Here is a 20,950-nt window from a genome sequence, read left to right as displayed (position 1 = left end):
GATCCCAGATCGATTTCCAAAAAGCATTAATAAAAGGACAATAAAATAATAAGTGATCTAGGGTTCCAGCCTCAAGATGGCAATGCCAACATCTATTTGACTTAGAGCAATCCAATTTTTGTAAATGAACAGGGGTCCAGAGTGTTCTATGCAACAGGAAAAACCATGTTTGCCTCATAAACGCAGACATTGTACATCTCATCCTCCAAGACTAAATACGTGGCCATTGAGATGCATTAATTTGATGCTTAATCTCAATGCTCCAAATATCTCTAAGTCCAGACTTTAGTTTCTTATTCAAATAGCCAGATAGTACTTTGTACCACTGTGTGGCCTGGTGACCCAGAAAGTCTGCCTGAAAGCATAAGAATTCTAAACTAAATTGATTATTAAGAGATTTCCATTCAGGGAACCCTGCCTGAATAGCCTGCTTCAACTGCAACCATTTATAACTTTGTTTTTTATCAAGACCAAATTTATGTTGAAATTGTGAAACTTCCAGCAGCTTACCATCAGATATAACATCATTTAAAGTTCGTATTCCTGCTTTAATCCAATCCTTCCAGACAATCTTGTACATTTCTTAGGCTCTTGTATTTTTGGTTGAAAATAAAATATTTTTAAGAGGTCTTTTGCATCATGTATGATATGATGTGATTAATCAGAGATTTGCAGACTGAATTGCTCTTTGCACTTGTTTGCCATGCCAAAATAATGACTGTGCTCTTTGTCAAAATACATTTTAAATACCCCAAAACAATAAGGCCTGATTCTGTAAACAGCGCTGTAAGTTGGGCGGTTGGAGACGCCCTATTGCCAGCATTTCAGCCTGGAAGATTGCTGAGAGACTGAAGGCAGTGGAGCTCTTTCCCAGTCCTACCATGTCTTCCTGGGAGAACAGTACCACAGATGGATAGGCTTCAGGTGGTACCTCCCTTACAGTGTTGCCCTTCTGTGGCTTTGTAGCTGCATTGTCAATAAAACCACCTCAGTTCTGAGAACATGGACTAGGCTGTTTTAACCAATTTCAGTGTTATTAATTTCTCCTTATATTCTTTTGTACACCGCCTTGAACCGAAAGGCATTTGTGCGGTATATAAATCAAGAATTATGTTATGCTATCTTAGTTTTACTTTGTGTTAATCGGCACAGTAATTGACTTGCTGTTAAAAAAACAATTAAAAAAAAAAAAAATGGGCGTTGTATTCGCGTCTACAGCGAGGCGCCTAATGGTGCTTAAGGTCAAAGTAGGCATGGTGGGGGCGGAGGTGATCTTAGGCGCGATTCTCAAAAGATCTTAGGCGTCTGCAATGTAGGACAGTAAAATCCTGGCCTACAATACCAGCACCTAAGTTTTGTGATAGGCGCAGATAGCCACAATTCTGTAAATGGTGCCTAAGCCTGATTGACACGTGGCCTGAGACCATCCTAGTGGCCATTCGCTGAACCGACTCCATTCTCAGCACATCCTTTTGATAATGTGGCCTCCAAAATTGAACATAATATTCGAGATGAGGTTTCACCATGGATCTGTACAGTGGCATTATAACTTCAGGCTTTCAGCTGACAAAACTTCTTCGGATGCAACCCAGCATTTGTCTAGCATCCGAAGGTTTGTCAGTCGAAAGCCTGAAGTTATAATGCCACTGTACAGGTCCATGGTGAGACCTCATCTGGAGTATTGTGTTCAATTTTGGAGGCCACATTATCAAAAGGATGTGCTGAGAGTGGAGTTGGTTCAGCGAATGGCCACCAGGATGGTCTCAGGACTCAAGGATCCTCCCATATGAAGACCATCTAGGTAAGTTGCAGCTATACTTTCTCAAGGAACGCAGAGAGAGGGAAGACATGGTAGAGACGTTCAAATATGTTACTGGCTTTATTGCGATGGAAGAAGATATCTTTTTCCTTACAGGACCTAAGGCAACAAGAGGGCATCCGTTAAAAATCAAGGGTGGGAGATATCATGGTGACACTAGGAAGTATTTATTTACCGAAAGGGTAGTTGATCGTTGGAATGATCTTCCGCTTCAGGTAGTTGAGGCCAGCAATGTGCTTGATATTAAGAAAAAATGGGATAAACGTGGATTCACTTTGAGGAAGTGATTAGGGGGGAGGGTTCTTCAAGTGGGAAGACTTGTTGGGCCGATGGCCCTTTTCTGCTGTCATTTTCTATGTTTCTGTGGCTGGCACCAGTTTTGTAGGCGGCTGCCAATTTAGGTGCCATTTACAGAATCAGGCCTTAAATGTCTATGTTCCTGTCAAATAATAAGAGACTCAAAAGTTTCATTAGATTTTAACTTTAGTCTGAATTCAGAAAATTAGCCTGTAAACTGAAATATACTGTTGTACGTTTCTGGTGTAGTAAATTCTGATTTTAATTGCATTTTAACTCTTTTATATCTCCAGCTGTGGTTCCAGTGGCAGAGCCACTGAGAGGAATGTGAGCTTCAAGTCTGACCAAGTGAGGGTTAAGCAGGAGCCCGGGACTGAAGATTTATGTAGTTTCTCTGGAGCTGTGAAACAGGAAAAAAGTGAAGATGGCAGACGAAGTGCTTGCATGGTAAAACTTTATCATTGCATTAGGAGCTTTGGGTTTTTGCTGAAATATCCTGAAAATCTAATGTATGCAGACTCATTTCATGCAAATTTATTGTAGATAGATTATTGATTGTGGGGTTGCTAGCACATATTTGGTTGGGAAGCCCTGTTGTCTTTTACCTAATTCTTACCTGTTCTTTTTCTTTCCATCTGAACTGGCCTCTTTGGGACTATGGTGTAATGAGCCATCACAGGCAGCTGAAAATGGGTTTTAATTGTTTATCATTGTATTGACTAGACTAATCTTCTAAGCAGAAGTCAAGGGTATAGCTGTCCATAAGCTGACATGCATGCATCTGGTATGTAGCTTTGAGATGTCTTTGGTCAGTGACTGGGATCAAAAGCTAGTGTTGGAATTGAATTGGAATGTCCTGGCACTAACTCTGAGCCAGCTCAGATCTTTGACAATTTGCTATCTGTGGAGCAGTGCTGGACTCCCTTAGCCATGCTTTAGATCCATGGGGATGCTGCTTTTGAGCTGTAAAGAAAAGTGTACCTTCCATTCACTCTGAAAACACAAATTGGTATACAGCTCTCCCTCACTATTCGCAGTTTCCCTATTTGCGAATTCGATTACTCGTGAATTTTTTTCTTCTTCTTCTATTTGCAGGCTGCCCAAACCTTCCCAGACCTTACCTGGTGGTCTAGCGGTGACGCGGGGCAGGAGCGATCTTCCTATGCTCGTGCCCCGTGCAGAGCCGTCATCAAAATGGCTGCAGTGAGTTCCCATTGTAGTTTCGAGACTACAACAGGGACTCATGGCACCCATTTTGATGACGGCTCTGCATGGGGCAGGAGCATAGGAAGATCGCTCCTGCCCTGTGTCACCGCTAGATCACCAGGTAAGGTCCAGGGATGGGAGGCAGGAATGGGTCAGAGCCAGCCCAAAAACTTATTTGTGATTTTTCCCTATTCGCGGGCTGGCTCTGCACCTAACCCCCGCGAATATGGAGGGAGAGCTGTAGTTGAAATTAAAGAAATTTAGGGAAGTTGCATGTTTAAAGTGACATTGCATAACAGTGCTCCAAAGACTCAAAAGGTATAGGAGCCAGTTTGTTCATGTGGTGCCATTGATAATGACCAAGTCAGTGTGGACCTAGTGATGACTTATGGCTCTCTTGCAAACCATGACTTTTCTTAGATGGTCAGTTGAGAACTGCTTAAGAATTTAATAAATTGAGTTGATATCGAGTACATATTCCTTGTCCCAACAGACCACTCCAGGCACTTTGGTTTGTGCTGAGCTGTCATTCTTGTGTAGTCCCCCGGCCAGCCAGTATTTCAGTCTTCAGCAGGTTATATAGGCTTCCCATGCAACCTCTGCTGGTCTTTTTGTAGGAGCAGAGATTTTGGTGGATAAGCACAGTTTTAGTTCTGATTTCCAGAACCCTATTTTATTTTTTTTTTCAGCCTTTCAAGGCATTCACCATCCTTCAAGTGAGATTTATTTGGAAGGCGTGGTTCCACATGCCAGCTTTCATGTTAAGCGGTGTATGGCTAGGCTTTACCCTCCTGGAACCATTTATCATCTTACCTCAAATCCAAACTACCCTTCCTTAAATTTAAACCCCTTTAAAAGCTCACTTCTTTGAATTGGTGTTTGGCATAACTCTAAATTGTCCCGAGTTCTTGATGGGTCTGCATTCTCAACAGTCAGGTATAGACTGACTGTTGGCTTTCCCATTTCTTTCGGTATGCGTGATCTGTGTTCTTTTCTGTATTTTAACTGGAGTTCTTTTTTTTAATTGTTTTATTGTAGTCGGTACGGCCTGTGCTCAGTAACAGCGAGTAATCATGTTCTTTGTAATAAACATAGGGCTCCATTTACAAAGGTGCGCTAGCGTTTTTAGTGCACGCACCTGATTAGCGCACTATAGCGCGTGCTACCTGAAAAACTACTGCCTGCTCGAGGAGGCAGTAGCGGCTAGAGAGCGGCATTTTAGTGCGAGCTATTCTGCGCGTTAAGGTCCTAACGCACTTTTGTAAAAGGAGCCCATAGTGTCCAAACACAGTCTAAACTAGATACAGTAATTTGGGATATTATAGACTGCTATCCTAGTTGAGGGGACTGGTGTGTTGAAAGGTTGTCAGGTCCACAGGATGGAGTCTTTCTTGAAGCAAGAGCCTGTGACTTGCAGGTAGCTGTCTGTGGAGGCTAAATAGCTTGGGCACATGTTAAGTAGTTAGAACAGTTAGAAAAAGCTATACGGTTGTCTGGGGGATGATCCAGGTTCCACATCTAAAGATTTGGGTATGACCTATTTGGTGGCTAGGTTTTTTGTTTGTTTTTTTAAATAAGATTTGATCAGATTTGGCAAAAAAAAAAAAAATTGGCTCTCCTTATAGCCAGAGAACAAACAACAAAGGTGACTAGTCTGTATTCAGTTTCCTTTATTGTTTAATATGACTCGACATGATTGTGTTTCGGCCCAAAGGGACCTGCCTCAGGAGTCTGAATGATGATGACCAAGGTTTCAAAATCTTCTCAGTGAAAGCTCTAGATATCCGATCTTGTAGTTGGAAGTATGTATCGCTGTCTCTGTGAATCGAAAGGCATCAGTGTGCCAAGCTTCTCCATATATCTTCCTCTTCTAGTTTTGTTCTACCCACAGAAACTTTGCTGGCTAGTCCTACATGGATTTCAAGCTTGCTTTAGTTTCTGACATGGCTGTTCATAAGATGATCACTGAATTTTGGATTTGCTTTGTACCACTGTGCAAGTAATCCAATTGTTAGGTAATTGACCAGCTCATCAATGCTGTAATTTCATCTGTCTTCTTCACTGATGTCTCTCAACCCATATCTAATGAGATCCCTGAGAGTTGGAAGTTCAGCTACAAATGATGTAAATGAGTCCAAACTTGCAGTATTTTTTATTTTAAACATTTTCAATATTAGATTATCACTATGACGACACTGTTGTAAACTTGTGAATGAGAAAATGAAACTTAGTGTCAATATGGTTAAATAAGTAAGATAAATTGATGATTGAGGCACAAAAGACATTAATATGCAATGTAAACACATAAAAACTATGATCAGAACACTTAAACATATTTCAGTAATTTGTGTACTTTTGCATAATTTCTTAGAAATTGCAGGTAGCTAAATAACATACAAAATTTAAAGCTAGTTGTTAGGGAGGAGGAGGAACCTTTCGGTACTTGAGGAGAAGCTAGCTGTTCTATCCAAATTTAGAGGTCTAGTGAAGGGAAAGATCTTGGGTTTGCAACTGGACATGGTACAGTTTTTCTTCAGTATATTCCAAGTATCTGGACTGGTGTGGTCTGTTGGGATAATAAGAGAGCAAATTAGTACTTACTAATTACCTTTTCATGAGACCAATCCAGAACCCGTCTAAGTTTCTTAGTTTATCTCCTGAAGCACAAATATTTTGGTTTGGCTAGCTAGTTATTCTTGCTGGATCTTCTGTAGGGCTTTATCTTTCGTTAGTGGTTTTCTGTTGAGTGGTTCATTAGTTCAAAGGGAATTTTTTTTTCTTTTAATTGCTTTTGCTCTTCTGCTTTGTTATGACAAACACTGATTGGCCATGATTTTGTGATGACATCACAGCTCAGTAATTCTTAATTTTTGTCTGCTGGTGGGATTGCACAAACACACACCTGGTTTTTGAAAACAAAAGATGGTGATAGGGCACATCCATCCTTCCAGGACTCTGAACTAGAGAATGACACATGGACCGTTTACCACGGTAAATCCGCAGGAATGGAGACATTTGCAACTGGTTTACTGCAGGAATGGGGACAAGACCTTTCACCGCCCCGTGGGAGCAGTGAAAAGTCTTACTCCGTGGTAAAAAAAATTACGCCCGTGTCAGACTCACATCTTCTCCCCAGCTCCTCTTGTGCCTATTTTACCTTCAGGAGCCAGCCATGCCACAATGAAGACAGAAGGAACCTAAAACCAAAGCCTGAGACCAATGTGATTTGAAGAATAAAATTACCAGACAACAAAAAGAAAAAAAAAATATTTATTTTATGATTTGTGATTAGAATATTTCAGATTTGAAATATGTATCCTGCTAGAACTGGTATTAGACATAACTGGGGACCGCAAAGTCCAGGCTGTGCTTCTTTAGCTTCCAGCTGGTTTAGGGCTCTCTCTCTGACCAGGGGGCAGTTGCCCTAGTTGCACTCCCCTTACATTATTCTTGCCATGTGTGACTAAAGTATTCTGTTAGCTTGATTTTTCTATGTAGCATTCTGTAGTAATTTGGTTTGTTCAGTTTTCACAATAGTGAAGGGGATATTTGTGAAAGGGAGGGGAGATGGGTTTTGTTGAACCTTGCTCTGTTTTATTTGTGTTTATAAAATGACAATTGTCAGAGGAGAAGCTTCCGCCCATACACACGCGACTGCAGGGCGGCACAGGCAGGCTTCGCCGGCATCAGCTTCTTTTCTAAAGCGCCGTGAAGGTAAGGGGGAGGGAGGGGGAAATAGATTTGACCGGAGGTAGGGAGGGAGGGAAGGAAGGGGCCATGTGCGATCAGTGACCGCGCGCCTTCCCTCCCTTAAGTTTCTTTACGCCGCGAAAGTAAGGGGAGGAAGGGAGATTCTCGGGCTGCTGAAGGGCGGTGAGGTGGTGAGAGGGAAGGGTGGATGCTGCGGGGACGGACAGTGAAGGGGACGGCGGAGACAGGGGGATGAAGAGTCCGGTGATGGGGCAGTGACAGGGACAGAATTTTTTCCCCGTGTCATTCTCTACTCTGAACCAATTTGCCCAGTATAACTGATTCAAAGTCTTAGAAAGATGTGCTCCCACACAAGTTTTATTAAAATTTGATATAATAGCCTAGTCAAGTGTAATAGAAAGTAATATGTACTTTGTCAACACAAACTTTGAGAATTCCTGATATTCTTTAGGCAACTCTCCCCTGACCATTTGAGATATGATTGTGTTGCAAATTATCTGGTTCATCACAAATGGCATCACATGAACAAAATTTTCTCATTCTCTTTGAGACTGTTTTCTTCCTCTAGATCAGGGGTGTCAGTCCCTCGTCGAGGGCCACAGTCCAGTCAGGTTTTTAGGATTTCCCCAATGAATATGCATGAGATCTATTTTCATGCACTGCTTTCATTGTATGCTAATAGATCTCATGCATATTCATTGGGGAAATCCTGAAAACCCAACTGGATTGTGGCCCTCGAGGAGGGACTTTGACACCCCTGCTCTAGATTTATTTTCCATGAAGGCAGGACTTTTGAGCTGCATAGGGACTTAGGCCACAAAAGTAAGTGTCGCTTCTTGGGGTTCATATGTTCAGAAAATTTTTTCACTCAAGTCTGTGTAATGCATCCCAGAGACTGAAGTCTTACTTGAAGTAGACTACAAAACCTTCTGGCTTGAACTTCAGTGCTCTATTTATGTAGTTGATGCTGGTTTGGATATGTTATGAAGAGAATGGGACAAAACAAACTTTTGATATAATGATTTGGTTTGTGCTGTTTATTTTAGCTGAGCAGTCCTGAGAGCAGCTTAACACCACCTCTTACCACAAATTTACACTTGGAAAGGGAGCTGGAAACCTTAGCAAATCTTGAAAATCATGTGAAAAAGGAACCAATAGATGCAAGTGGAAGTTGCAAACAGTCTGACCATGGCAATCTTGTAAATGGCAAATCTCCCGTACGAACCTCCATGCATCGGTCACCTCGCGTTGGAGGAGAAGGCAATAATAAAGAGGATGACCCTAATGAAGACTGGTGTGCCGTGTGCCAAAATGGAGGGGATCTTCTGTGTTGTGAAAAGTGCCCAAAAGTCTTTCATCTCACCTGTCATGTACCCACCCTTCTCAGCTTTCCAAGGTACTATAAAATCAAATGTGGTGTGGAAACTTGTCAGGTTAAATTTAGGTAAAATAGATCGCAAAAGTTTTAAACAGTTCACCCACAGTTGACATAATCTCAGCAATACAGTACTGCAGGTCAGCACTAACAAGTACTTAAGGATCTATCCTAGGGGCAGTAACAGGTAGTATTTTTTTTAATTTATTCAGTTTTCTATACCGTTCTCCCAGGGGAGCTCAGAACGGTTTACATGAATTTATCCAGGCACTGAAGCATTTTTCCCTGTCTGTCCCAGTGGGCTCACAATCTATCTAACGTACCTGGGGCATTGGGGGGGATTAAGTGACTTGCCCAGGGTCACAAGGAGCAGCGTGGGTTTGAACCCACAACTTCAGGGTGCTGAGGCTGTAGCTTTAACCACTGTGCCACACTCTCCCCTGTTATGTTAATCTGGATAGTAATGCAATATGCTTCACAGACAAATCATTTACTATTGTGTTTGATATCCACGTTAATACTGCCTTGCGTGTCACAGCAGTATTTTGGTAACATTAGAAAGGACATTTTTGTACTGAGAAGTGGGATGGGTTTTTATTACTGATCTGGTTTAGTTTTGGCACAGAAAATCTTTTAGCATATGCACATGCAGAACCATAGAGAGAGTGGTTCTGAAACGTGAATTCTTAGTCTACAAATGGCATCCCACTGAGGTCTGCACATCTTTGCAGAAGCACTAAGGATGACATTGTAACTTAGGTTTCCTCTTCTGTCTGCTCCCCCATATACATTTCTTCCCCATTTTATTGTTGTAAACTGCTTAGATGTCTTATTTGTGGTGTAAAATATGAAATGTAACTAAAAGCATGTGTAACTAAGCTCTTCTGTCATTTTTGGTATGTTAAGGACTGTTTTTTGGCTGTGTATCTTTGATGAAAAAAAAAAATCTAAAAGTTGCATGATGTTTTTACTTAAAACATTCATTCTTCAGTTTGATGTACTGCACAATATAAAATAACGATATGCAGTATATACATCCCCTAGCTGACCGACTGATTTGTCTCTAATTTGCAATTGAAGCAAAAAGTGGTTACTATAAGCAAGAAAGTGATCCAAGATGAGAGATTTCTTGAGATTCCCTCAGCTAATTCTTAAGGAAGCATTCATAAAAATATTTAAGTAGTTGTGTTGTCTTCTACATTTATCATTGTGGAATAACCTGAGAATGATCACACTCATGAAAAAGATCACCACTTCAAATATAAAGCCCATGAAGCTTCTCTCTCTGTGTTATGGAGGAATACCTGATGGTTCTCAATAAGCAGGAGACAAAACCAGAAACACTAGACCTGGCTGCTTTTTTTTTTTTAATGAATATGTTCTGAAAGTTATCTTTTCATGTTTAGTGGCGACTGGATCTGTACATTCTGCAGAGATCTAAGCAAGCCTGAAGTGGAATATGATTGTGATAATTCGCAGCACAGTAAGAAAGGGAAAACTGTGCAAGGCTTAAGCCCTGTGGACCAAAGGGTATGCATAAAGTATTACTAAACAATTTTGTCAGTTCCATTGGGCTATGTGTATCTGCTGTAGATCAGAAAGATGGCTAGCCGTTTGGTGATTTGATTTAAAAAAATGTTTTTCTTGTGCTTCTGTATTCGTTAAAGAAGGTCAAAAGCACAAAATGCGGCATAGTGCTTCTTGTGATTCCTACCCTTATCCTCCCAAACACAGTGGCTTGCTTTATTCTATAGAGCTAAACATGACAGCGTAATCTAGATAATTGATGAAAAGCTAAATAAATTAACAGTATCAAAACTTAATTTGCTCATTTAGCTATGGGACATGATAGTGTTGGGTGAAGAATGAGAGGAGGGAACTGGTTTGTTAGGTAGTGGCAAGTTTACTTTCACAAGTGGTAGAGAACTGGAAAGAAAATCTCAATCTGGGCAGATAGCATGGGTCAGTTGATTTATCTGCTCTCATTTACTGTGCAACTGTGATATTAGAGCTTGTTCTTTGTAAGTTTTATTACGCCATTTGTTTGTGGCCGTATTATAAAACCTAGTTTGCGTGTTTGTAGAAAGACATGCATGGATTAAGACTTTTTCCATTCTTCCCTCTAAAAGAAATGTGAACGTCTTCTGCTTTACCTCTACTGCCATGAACTAAGCATTGAGTTTCAGGAACCAGTCCCAGTCACGGTAAGTTTTTGTTTTGGGGTATGTCTGCTCCTTCAGAACATTTGAAATAAAAACATGAACTACAAATAGTAGAAGTTAGATTTTCTAACAGTGTAGCCACAAATCAATGTCAACCCTATTGCAAAGGGAAAAAAATGTTACTGAGCTACCATACTTATCATAATAGAGCAAATCATGTGATGGCATACAGTGATGTTATCACACTGATGTTTGTGCTCAGGCAGGTCTGATTGTACCGACAAATATTGGATGGATGTGAGAGGAATTTTATGCTATGCACTTTTTAGGGAAGGTGTTTTAAAAACTATCACCAAAAGCAGTATTATCCCAGGACAAGCAGGCAGCATATTCTCTTAGACGGGTGATGTCATCCATGGAGCCCGGTACGGACAGTGCAGAAGTATACTGACACCTTACTAAACTAAACTAAACTAAACTAAACCTTAAGTTTGTATACCGCATCATCTCCACAGAAGTAGAGCTCGACACGGTTTACAGGAATTACAAAAGAAAGGAGTTACAATGGGAAGAAGAAGATCTTGGTAATAAGGGGAGAGAGAAGGGATTAAGTGTAGAGGAGAGGGAGGGAGAGGTTACATTTTAGAGAAAAGCCAAGTTTTCAGATGTTTTCTGAAGCGTTGGAGGGAGGTCGTACTCCGGAGAGGGGCGGATAAGCTATTCCACAGAACGGTGATCTTGAAGAGGAGGGATGCTCCAAGTTTACCTGTATGGTAAATGCCTTTTAAGGAGGGGAATGATAGTATGAATTTCTGAGAGGATCTGGTGGAGTTGGGATTTGCGGAGAGCCAGGATAGTGGAAACAGGGGAGGAAGGATGCCGTGTAGAGACTTGAAGGTTAGGCAGGCGCATTTGTAGTGGACCCTGAGGAAAACTGGGAGCCAGTGAAGCTTAGATAGAAGCGGGGAGACGTGGTCAAATTTGCTTTTTGCGAAAATTAATTTAGCCGCGGTATTCTGAATTCGCTGGAGTCTGAGAAGACTTTTCTTTGTTAGGCTTAGGTAGATGGAGTTGCAGTAATCCAATCTAGAAAGAATAATGGATTGAACGAGGATAGCGAAGTGTTGTTGGTTGAAGCAGGATCTGACTTTTCTTAGCATGTGAAGGTTGAAAAAGCATTTTTTTACTAAGGAGTTGAGGTGATCGTTGAAGGACAGTGTAGAGTCCATGATGATTCCCAGAACTTTGCTTGAGTACTCAAGCGGCAGTTTGGAGCCTGAGGATAGTGGGATGAGGGTGGGCAGCTGATCTAATTTTGGGCCTAGCCATAGGAGTTTTGTTTTGGTCTCATTGAGTTTCATTTGAACGGTGAGAGCCCAGGATTGGAGGTTCGTTATACAAGAAGAGATGTTGTCGGAAAGGTTGGTGAGGTTGGAGTCGGTCTCGAGGAGGACAAGGATGTCGTCGGCGTAGGTGTAGAGTGTCTCAAAGGGGGAAAGTTTGAGGAGTTTCAGAGAGGACATATAAACGTTGAAAAGAATCGGGGATAGGGGTGAACCTTGAGGAACTCCGCAAATCGGTTTCCAAGGGGAGGATGAGATACCGTTCATGTTAACGAAGTAGGAGCGAGAACGTAGGAATTTTGCGAACCAATCTAAGACTGTGGAGTTTATGCCAATTTCAGAAAGTTGAAGGATTAGTATGTCATGATGGACAATGTCGAAGGCTGCGGAAAGATCAAATTGAAGAAGGACAGCGAACTTGTTGCAAGAGTGAAGATGTTGGACTTTTGAAATTAAAGAGGCCAAAAGGGATTCAGTGCTAAAGTTAGGTCTGAAGCCATGTTGGTAGGGTAGTAGAATGGAGAATCTCTCAAGATAGGATGAGAGTTGGGTGGCTATGATGGACTCCAGCATCTTGGTCAGGAGAGGAATGTTAGCTATTGGGCGATAGCTGGACGGTGTGGAGGGGTTTAGATCAGCTTTTTTCAGAAGAGGGGATAAGGCAATGACTCCCATTTCTGCAGAGAATAGGCCTGAGAGTAAAGCAGAATTTATAAGTTTGGTGAGGGATGAGATGGCTTGTGTGGGAATATTTTCGTATAAGTAGGAGGGGAAAGGATCCAAGGTGCAGTTGCAGGATTTTAACTTGAGGCAGAGTTTGGAGACCTGGGAATCAGAGACGAGATCGAAGGTGGTCCAGGATCTATCGGCTGGGATATGGTTGGCATCGGTTAGATTTGGGTTGGAGGCGGCGAGTACAAGGGAGTTGTAAGAGGGTGTTGGAGGGAAGGAGCATCGTAAGGTGGTGACTTTCTCATTGAAGAATTTTGCTAGTTCATCAGCAGATGGAGAGGAGAGGGGTGTGGCGGAATCATGTTTGGAGGATATGGAACGCCAAATGTTGAACAGTGTATTACTTTGGTTGTTGGATCTGGAGATTTTGTTGCCGTAGTAGTTCTTCCTTGATTTTTTTAATTCAGTATTATAGAACTTGATATTTTCCCTCCAGGACTGTCTGTCGGTGGGGGATTTAGATTTTTTCCATTTTCTTTCCAGTATTCGACATTTCTGTTTCAGATGTCTGTGGTATGGAAGGTACCAGGGAGCCTTGCGGGAGTAGGAGACGGTTTTAGTTGATAGTGGAGCAAGGGAGCGGTAGGTGGTTTCAGAGAGGGTGATCCAGTTGAGCCAATTGGATTCAGGGCTTGGAGGATTGGGAGTGATGGAAAATAGGTTGAGGAATTTGTTCCAGAACAGGTCGCTCGTAATTTTTTTTCGGAAGGTAATGGGATTGGGGGTGCGTGGTGGTGGTTCGAGGTATGACATGAAGATGGGGAGGCAGAAAGCTCCTAGGAAATGGTCGGACCAAGGGACAGGTTCCCAGCGAGTGTCGTCAACCGAGGTTTTGTAATCGGTGAGGTCGAGGAAGGTGATAAGGTCTAACGTATGCCCCTTTTCATGGGTTGGGAAGAGAGTCGGGGGGGGGGGGAAGCCTAGAGAGTTGAGGAAATTATTGAGATCGATAACATCCTTGTTGGTGGTGTCGTTTATGTGAAGGTTAATATCTCCAATGATTAGCAGTCTTTGAAATTTGAGGAATGCGTTAGTGATGGTCTCAAGGACGAGATCGGAGGATTTATTCCAGGGGGAGGGAGGACGATATAGTAGAAGGATGCCCAGTGGGTGAGGATGGAGTTCATCATTGACAGAGGCTAGCATGTATTCTAGGGAGGCGTGGCTGCCCTTTTCTAGCAATTGGACGTCGAAGAATGATTTGTGAAGGAGTGCCAGGCCACCTCCTTTTCGATTAATTCTGGGGGAGAAGAGGCCTTGGTAACCGTGAGAACAAAGTTCGTTTTGAGAGAATATGTCGTCTTTTGTGATCCATGACTCTGTGATGAATAGGAATCCAGGGTTAAGATCTTCAAGAAGGTCCTTCAGGATTTGGGTTTTGTTACATGCAGATCTGGCATTGCAGTAGAGAGACGGTACTGGGGTGAGGGAGTCAGAGGCGTGGTTGGGAGAGTTGGCCGGGGAAATGGGCTTTAAGGAGGCGTGATTGATTCCTCGGGGAATTTTCTTGGAGGGGTGACTTCTGGTGCGCAAAAGCGTGGGGATTATGGCACCAGGGCAGGTGGGACTGACAATAGTGGGGTTCAGTAAGTTAGGAGGGGGAGGTTTCAGGCAGAAGGAGATGTTGGAGGATGAGCAGAGAAGAAGAAGGAGGATCCATGGGTGTGGTTTCATGGTGGGGTTTGGGAGAGCCTTTGGAGGAGTAAGAAGCGAATGTAAACAGAAGGCTTGGTAGTAGGGCAGAGCCGGATAATTGGGCAAAATTGAAACAGTTGAATATAATCTGATGAGACTTAGTAATTGGGCGGGGCTTATCAGTTGGGAGGAATCTGGCGATCCTTATCAGAGCAAAAGCAGTTGAATAAAATATGGAGGTTTTTAACGAACTTAAAAACAATTGAATAAAATATGGAGGTCTTAACAAACTTAGAGAAGGCAGGAAGAGTAATCAGGTGGTCCTTAGCAGGATTTAAACAATAGAATAGCGGAGCAATTATACAGTTGAATAGAAACTGAAGATCTTTGGCAAGTTTAATTACTAAATAGAAACTAGAGTGCCTTAGCCAAACTGAAACAAATTAAGTAGGAAATTGTCAGAATGGAGCTTGTCAATGGAGTCAGGATTGGCGGTTGAAGCGGCAAAAAGCCTAGCTGGGCAGAGGAAGTAGGGACGCAGGAGATAAACAGTCCTGAACAGCAGGGAGCTTTTTCTGTGATCCCGGTGGGCTTGAGGGGAGCAGGGCTCTAAGAGGGCCGGGCAGAGTCCTCCTGCTTGAGCGGCACCGGGCGGAGGAAGGTGAGAGAGAGCTGGAGAATGTGGCAGAGGAGCTGCTTTAGAAGGTAGAGCAGGTCAGAAGAGTTTCGGGGGGCGGAGCAGGGCTCCCACGCGGCCCGAATCGCTGGTGTAGTAGCAAGCGGCTCCCGATGGCAGAGGAGCTGCTTTAGAAGGCAGAGCAGGTCAGAAGAGTTTCGGGGGGCGGAGCAGGGCTCCCACGCGGCCCGAATCGCTGGTGTAGTAGCAAGCGGCTCCCGATGGCAGAGGAGCTGCTTTAGAAGGCAGAGCAGGTCAGAAGAGTTTCGGGGGGCGGAGCAGGGCTCCCACGCGGCCCGAATCGCTGGTGTAGTAGCAAGCGGCTCCCGATGGCAGAGGAGCTGCTTTAGAAGGCAGAGCAGGTCAGAAGAGTTTCGGGGGGCGGAGCAGGGCTCCCACGCGGCCCGAATCGCTGGTGTAGTAGCAAGCGGCTCCCGATGGCAGAGGAGCTGCTTTAGAAGGCAGAGCAGGTCAGAAGAGTTTCGGGGGGCGGAGCAGGGCTCCCACGCGGCCCGAATCGCTGGTGTAGTAGCAAGCGGCTCCCGATGGCAGAGGAGCTGCTTTAGAAGGCAGAGCAGGTCAGAAGAGTTTCGGGGGGCGGAGCAGGGCTCCCACGCGGCCCGAATCGCTGGTGTAGTAGCAAGCGGCTCCCGATGGCAGAGGAGCTGCTTTAGAAGGCAGAGCAGGTCAGAAGAGTTTCGGGGGGCGGAGCAGGGCTCCCACGCGGCCCGAATCGCTGGTGTAGTAGCAAGCGGCTCCCGATGGCAGAGGAGCTGCTTTAGAAGGCAGAGCAGGTCAAAAGAGTTTCGGGGGGCGGAGCAGGGCTCCCACGCGGCCCGAATCGCTGGTGTAGTAGCAAGCGGCTCCCGATGGCAGAGGAGCTGCTTTAGAAGGCAGAGCAGGTCAGAAGAGTTTCGGGGGGCGGAGCAGGGCTCCCACGCGGCCCGAATCGCTGGTGTAGTAGCAAGCGGCTCCCGATGGCAGAGGAGCTGCTTTAGAAGGCAGAGCAGGTCAAAAGAGTTTCGGGGGGCGGAGCAGGGCTCCCACGCGGCCCGAATCGCTGGTGTAGTAGCAAGCGGCTCCCGATGGCAGAGGAGCTGCTTTAGAAGGCAGAGCAGGTCAGAAGAGTTTCGGGGGGCGGAGCAGGGCTCCCACGCGGCCCGAATCGCTGGTGTAGTAGCAAGCGGCTCCCGATGGCAGAGGAGCTGCTTTAGAAGGCAGAGCAGGTCAGAAGAGTTTCGGGGGGCGGAGCAGGGCTCCCACGCGGCCCGAATCGCTGGTGTAGTAGCAAGCGGCTCCCGATGGCAGAGGAGCTGCTTTAGAAGGCAGAGCAGGTCAGAAGAGTTTCGGGGGGCGGAGCAGGGCTCCCACGCGGCCCGAATCGCTGGTGTAGTAGCAAGCGGCTCCCGATGGCAGAGGAGCTGCTTTAGAAGGCAGAGCAGGTCAAAAGAGTTTCGGGGGGCGGAGCAGGGCTCCCACGCGGCCCGAATCGCTGGTGTAGTAGCAAGCGGCTCCCGATGGCAGAGGAGCTGCTTTAGAAGGCAGAGCAGGTCAGAAGAGTTTCGGGGGGGCGGAGTAGGGCTCCCACGCGGCCCGAATCGCTGGTGTAGTAGCAAGCGGCTCCCGATGGCAGAGGAGCTGCTTTAGAAGGCAGAGCAGGTCAAAAGAGTTTCGGGGGGCGGAGCAGGGCTCCCACGCGGCCCGAATCGCTGGTGTAGTAGTACTGTTCTAGAAGTTTCAAGACTACATAGACTGCGCATTTGTGAGTGCCTTTTTTAGGTATTTTTAAAAGCAAGAAGCCGGGAAGAGAATCAGTTGGACTGCTAGATGACCGAGGGATAAAAAGGGCTCTCGGGGAAGACAAGGCCATAGTGGAGATATTAAATTAATTCTTTGCCTTGGTCTTCACTGAGGAAGATGTAGGGGAGTTACCGGTGTCAGAAATGGTATTCAGTTCTGATGAATCGAAGAAACTCAAACAAATCTCTGTAATGCTGGATGATGTAATGGGTAAATTTGACAAATTGAACAGTAGCGAATCTCCTGGACTGGATGGTATACTTGCCTGAGTACTGATAGAATTGAAAAATGAACTTGCAGAGCTATTGTTAGTAATTTGTAGATTTTCTTTAAAAACCAGCGTAGTACCAGAAGACTGGAGGGTTGCCAACATGACGCTGATTTTTTATTAAGGGTTCCAAAGGTTATCTGGGAAATTATAGACCAGTGAGTTTGATATTGGTGTCTAGCAAAATGGTAGAGACTATTATAAAGAACAAAATGACAGAACATATACATAAACGTGGTTTAATTGAGAGAAAACCAGCATGGATTTAGTCAAGGGAAATCTTGCCTCACCAATCTACTGCCTTTCTTTGAAGGGGTGAATGAACATGTGGATAAAGATGAGCTGATTGATATTATATATTTTGGGATTTTCAAAAGACATTTGACAAAAAATCCCACGAAAGACTTCTGAGGAATTAGAAAGTCATGCGATAGGATGTAATGTCCTATTATGGTTAAGAACTGGTTGAAAGAAAGAAAACGGAGAAGGGTAAATAGTGGTAATGGAGAAGGGTAAATAGTGGAGTTCCCTAGGGGTCTGTGTTGCTTTTTAACATATTTATCAATGATCTAGAGATGGAAATAATTAGTGAGATAATTAAATTTGCTGATGACACAAAGTTAAATCACAAGAGGATTGTTAAAAATTGATGTCAAAATTGACTGGACGCCCAAATGGCCAGTGACGATTAATTTGAGCAAGTGCAAAATGATGCATGTGGGAAAGAGCTTGTAGCTATTTGATGCTGGGTTCTGTGTTAGAAATCAGTGCCCAGGAAAAGGGTCTAGGTGTCATTGTTGAGGAAACGTTGAAGCCCCCAGCTCAATGTGCGGAGGTGGCTAAGAAAGCAAATAGAATGTTGGAATTATCAGGAAAGGAATGGAAAACAAAGATGAAAATATTACAATGCCCTTGTATCACTCTATGGTACTGCCACATCTCAAATATCTTGTGCAGTTCTGGTCGCTGTATCTCAGAAAATATATAGCGGCATTAGAAAAGGTTCAAAGAGGGGCGACAAAAATGATAAATGGTTTGGGATGACTTCCCTATGAGGAAAGGCTAAAGTGGCTAGGGCTCTTCAGCTTGGAGAAGAGATGGCTCAGGGGTGATATGAGAGAGGTCTATAAAATACTGAGTGGAGTGGAAAGGGTAGATGTGAATCACTTGTTCACTCTTTCCAAAAATACTAGGACTAGGAGGCATGCAATGAAGCTACTAAGTAGTAGATTTAAACAAATTGGAGAAAATATTTATTTAGACAATGTGTAATAAAACTGTGGAATTTATTGCCAGAGAATGTGGTGAAAAATCATCTAGCGGGGTTTAAAAAGATTTGGATAAATTCCTAAAAGGGAAGTCCATAGAACATTATTGAGCTGGCTAGGGGAAATCCACTGCTTATTCTTAGGATAAGCAGCATAAAATCTGTTTTATTACTAGGGATCTAACTAGGTACTTGGAACCTGGGTTGACCACGATTGGAAATAGGATACTGGGCTTGATGGACCTTCTGTTTATTCTTAGCACCTTTTTGGCTTTTTTTTCCCCCTGAAGGAAATCTGCACTGAGTTATGCTTTTTTCTCTGGAGGGTGATGGGTGAGACTCATTCATATGGCCTCTGCTCAAAAAAGCTGGAGCCAGTGCAGAGGCTTTCAAAGAGAATGGAGGATGTTTTTTCATTTACACCTAATTCTTCCCTTCACTTGGATATTTATGATGCATGCTCATCAGTGGTGTAGTAAGGGACCACCCCGTGTGGGGATGCCGGAGCCAGCGCCTCTCCTCCTTTCTGCTCCCCACATACCTCTTCAAGTGTTCACTGGTGTTAGCATCTTCCACTTGGTGCTCATGGTAGCCTTGGCTCCCTTCTGATATCACAACCGGAAGCCAAGGCTGGCGTGAGCAGCAGCTGGAAGATGATGATCATGCTGGCAAACATTTCAAGAGGAATGCAGGAAGTGCCCAAGCAGCAGGAAGAGGGTTATGTGGGTTGGGGGGGGGAAGAGGTGCACGGTGTGACGATGCTGGCCACCATCCTAATCTAATCTAATCTTCCATTTGTGAGTCGCACAAACCTCTACAAGCTCAAGGTGATAGTTCAAAGAGGAAGTGGGAAAGTAATAGGGGACGGGGACATGAAGAAGCAAGAGGAGGGATCTAGAAGTAGGGGTGCTATACAGAAGTTAAAACCAGTTAAATGTCAAAGAGGTGGCTTTTCTGAATGTGGTGTAGTTTCCTGATTACCTCTTTTCACTTTGCCACTGAGGCTCATAATTTACATTACTTGCTAAATTGTGGCACATGATTTTGTAGCTAAAAAGATGCTGTTTTGAATTCTTGGGATTTCACTACCAGAACCCTTAAGCAAATGGAATAAACCTGCAGTATAAAAATACAGAAAGCAGTGAAAGACTATATGAGCAACCACATAGAAAATAATTTAAAATGTGTAAAGTGAGTGAAAGCCTGAGCAGAGCGCTTCTTTTGGACCTCCCCAGAAACATCAATGGGCTTTCCACAGTGTATAAATGTTCTGCAAAATCAAAGTGAAAACGGTTCTAAATGTAATCCAGTCTCCTGTAACAATTCAATATGCAGTTCCACTCCTGCAGGCAAACGCAGTTCACAAAAACCTCCCATAAGACAAAAAGATCAAGGGCTACAATCAAGTCACACTTATGGAAAACAGTCCACTTCTCTACAATTTTGGGTTTGACAGAGCTCCGTTCTGGAAATGTGCGATTCTTTCCCAGGAACCCACTTTCTAAAGAGCTCTTGGGGGCATCCACCTGCAGTGAGAAGTGTCTTTCTGATGACAGCCAATACATCTCTTATGGGTGTCTTGATTAGCCACAAATCAGACTGTTTATGAAGCCATGCGTGACCTGCCTCAAGTCTCTGCACTAAAAAGAAAGAAAGGAAAAAAAAAAAAAGGTTGAAGCTGTCAGAATTAAAAACTAGCAGTATTTTTGTTTTTAAATAAAAAGCAAGGAAGGATGAAACAAAATGGTGAAAACAGCTTTGGTTAAACATGAAGGTTCAACAAAACGTCTGGAAGAGTTTTGTTTTCATGTCCCATTTCACAGAGCAAAAGCAAAATTGACTCATTCTGCTTGCAGCAGTTCTCTTATGCTCAAAACGATACTGTAGTTGTGTTGGCTGTGTCGCTCACATGTCCAGTTTGTCAGCTAAGAATTACCCTTTTTGTGAGTTGATTTATTTACTTGCACCTATTGGTCATTTTATCAAAATACTTGGCAAAAATTGGCTCACCTCACAGCAGATCAAAATGGAGCCTGCATATAAACACCGTAAACAATTACTCCAATACTATAATGCATTCCAACCAGGTTCTGACATTTCTGTACAGTCCCATCATTCCAGGTTTTCAATCTGCTTTCATTTGTTCATTTTTCCTTTATAATGCAGGTATCAGGTGTTGTAGGCACTTTTCTAAAGCTATCATAATAACCCCCTGAATGCTGTTTCACTTCAGTTTTATAATGACAGTTGTGTGTGTTCTGTTAAACCCCCTTCCAGATACCAAATTACTACAAAATCATCAAGAAGCCAATGGATCTCTCAACAGTGAAGAAAAAGCTTCAAAAGAAACATTCACAACACTATCAAACTCCAGAGGACTTTGTCGCTGATGTCAGACTTATTTTTAAGAACTGTGAAAGGTTCAATGAAGTATGTCTTGACTTCTGCTATTCTCTACTACTGTGTTTGATATTTTCCAGACAAGGTCTGCCCTTGTTTCTCTCATTTGCACATGAAAATAACTAGGGGGAGATGTGGAAAACATCATTCAAATTCTCTTATTTGTGTTCATTAAAGAGGCATTTCAACCTAAAGTACTTGGAAAAACTTGACAAGATATAAAATGCAACCAGAGAATGTATCGCTGTAAAATGATTTC

General features: G+C 43.5%; 1 protein-coding gene across 3 annotated transcripts in view; it reads left to right on the top strand.

The window, feature by feature from the left end:
- Positions 1-20,950, top strand: part of TRIM33 (tripartite motif containing 33) — a 155,742-nt gene that overhangs the window by 115,434 nt on the left and 19,358 nt on the right. For all 3 annotated transcript variants that reach the window (XM_033919373.1, XM_033919372.1, XM_033919371.1), the window contains exons 14-18: positions 2,410-2,563; positions 8,080-8,429; positions 9,815-9,938; positions 10,538-10,612; positions 20,569-20,721. In XM_033919373.1, the coding sequence (XP_033775264.1) occupies positions 2,410-2,563; positions 8,080-8,429; positions 9,815-9,938; positions 10,538-10,612; positions 20,569-20,721 (856 nt within the window). The remainder of the gene's footprint in view (positions 1-2,409; positions 2,564-8,079; positions 8,430-9,814; positions 9,939-10,537; positions 10,613-20,568; positions 20,722-20,950) is intronic.

Source organism: Geotrypetes seraphini, chromosome 13 (assembly GCF_902459505.1).
Source record: "Geotrypetes seraphini chromosome 13, aGeoSer1.1, whole genome shotgun sequence".
Taxonomy (NCBI): domain Eukaryota; kingdom Metazoa; phylum Chordata; class Amphibia; order Gymnophiona; family Dermophiidae; genus Geotrypetes; species Geotrypetes seraphini.
Note: the sequence above shows the minus strand (reverse complement) of the source record. Positions and strands in the feature narration are given on the sequence as shown.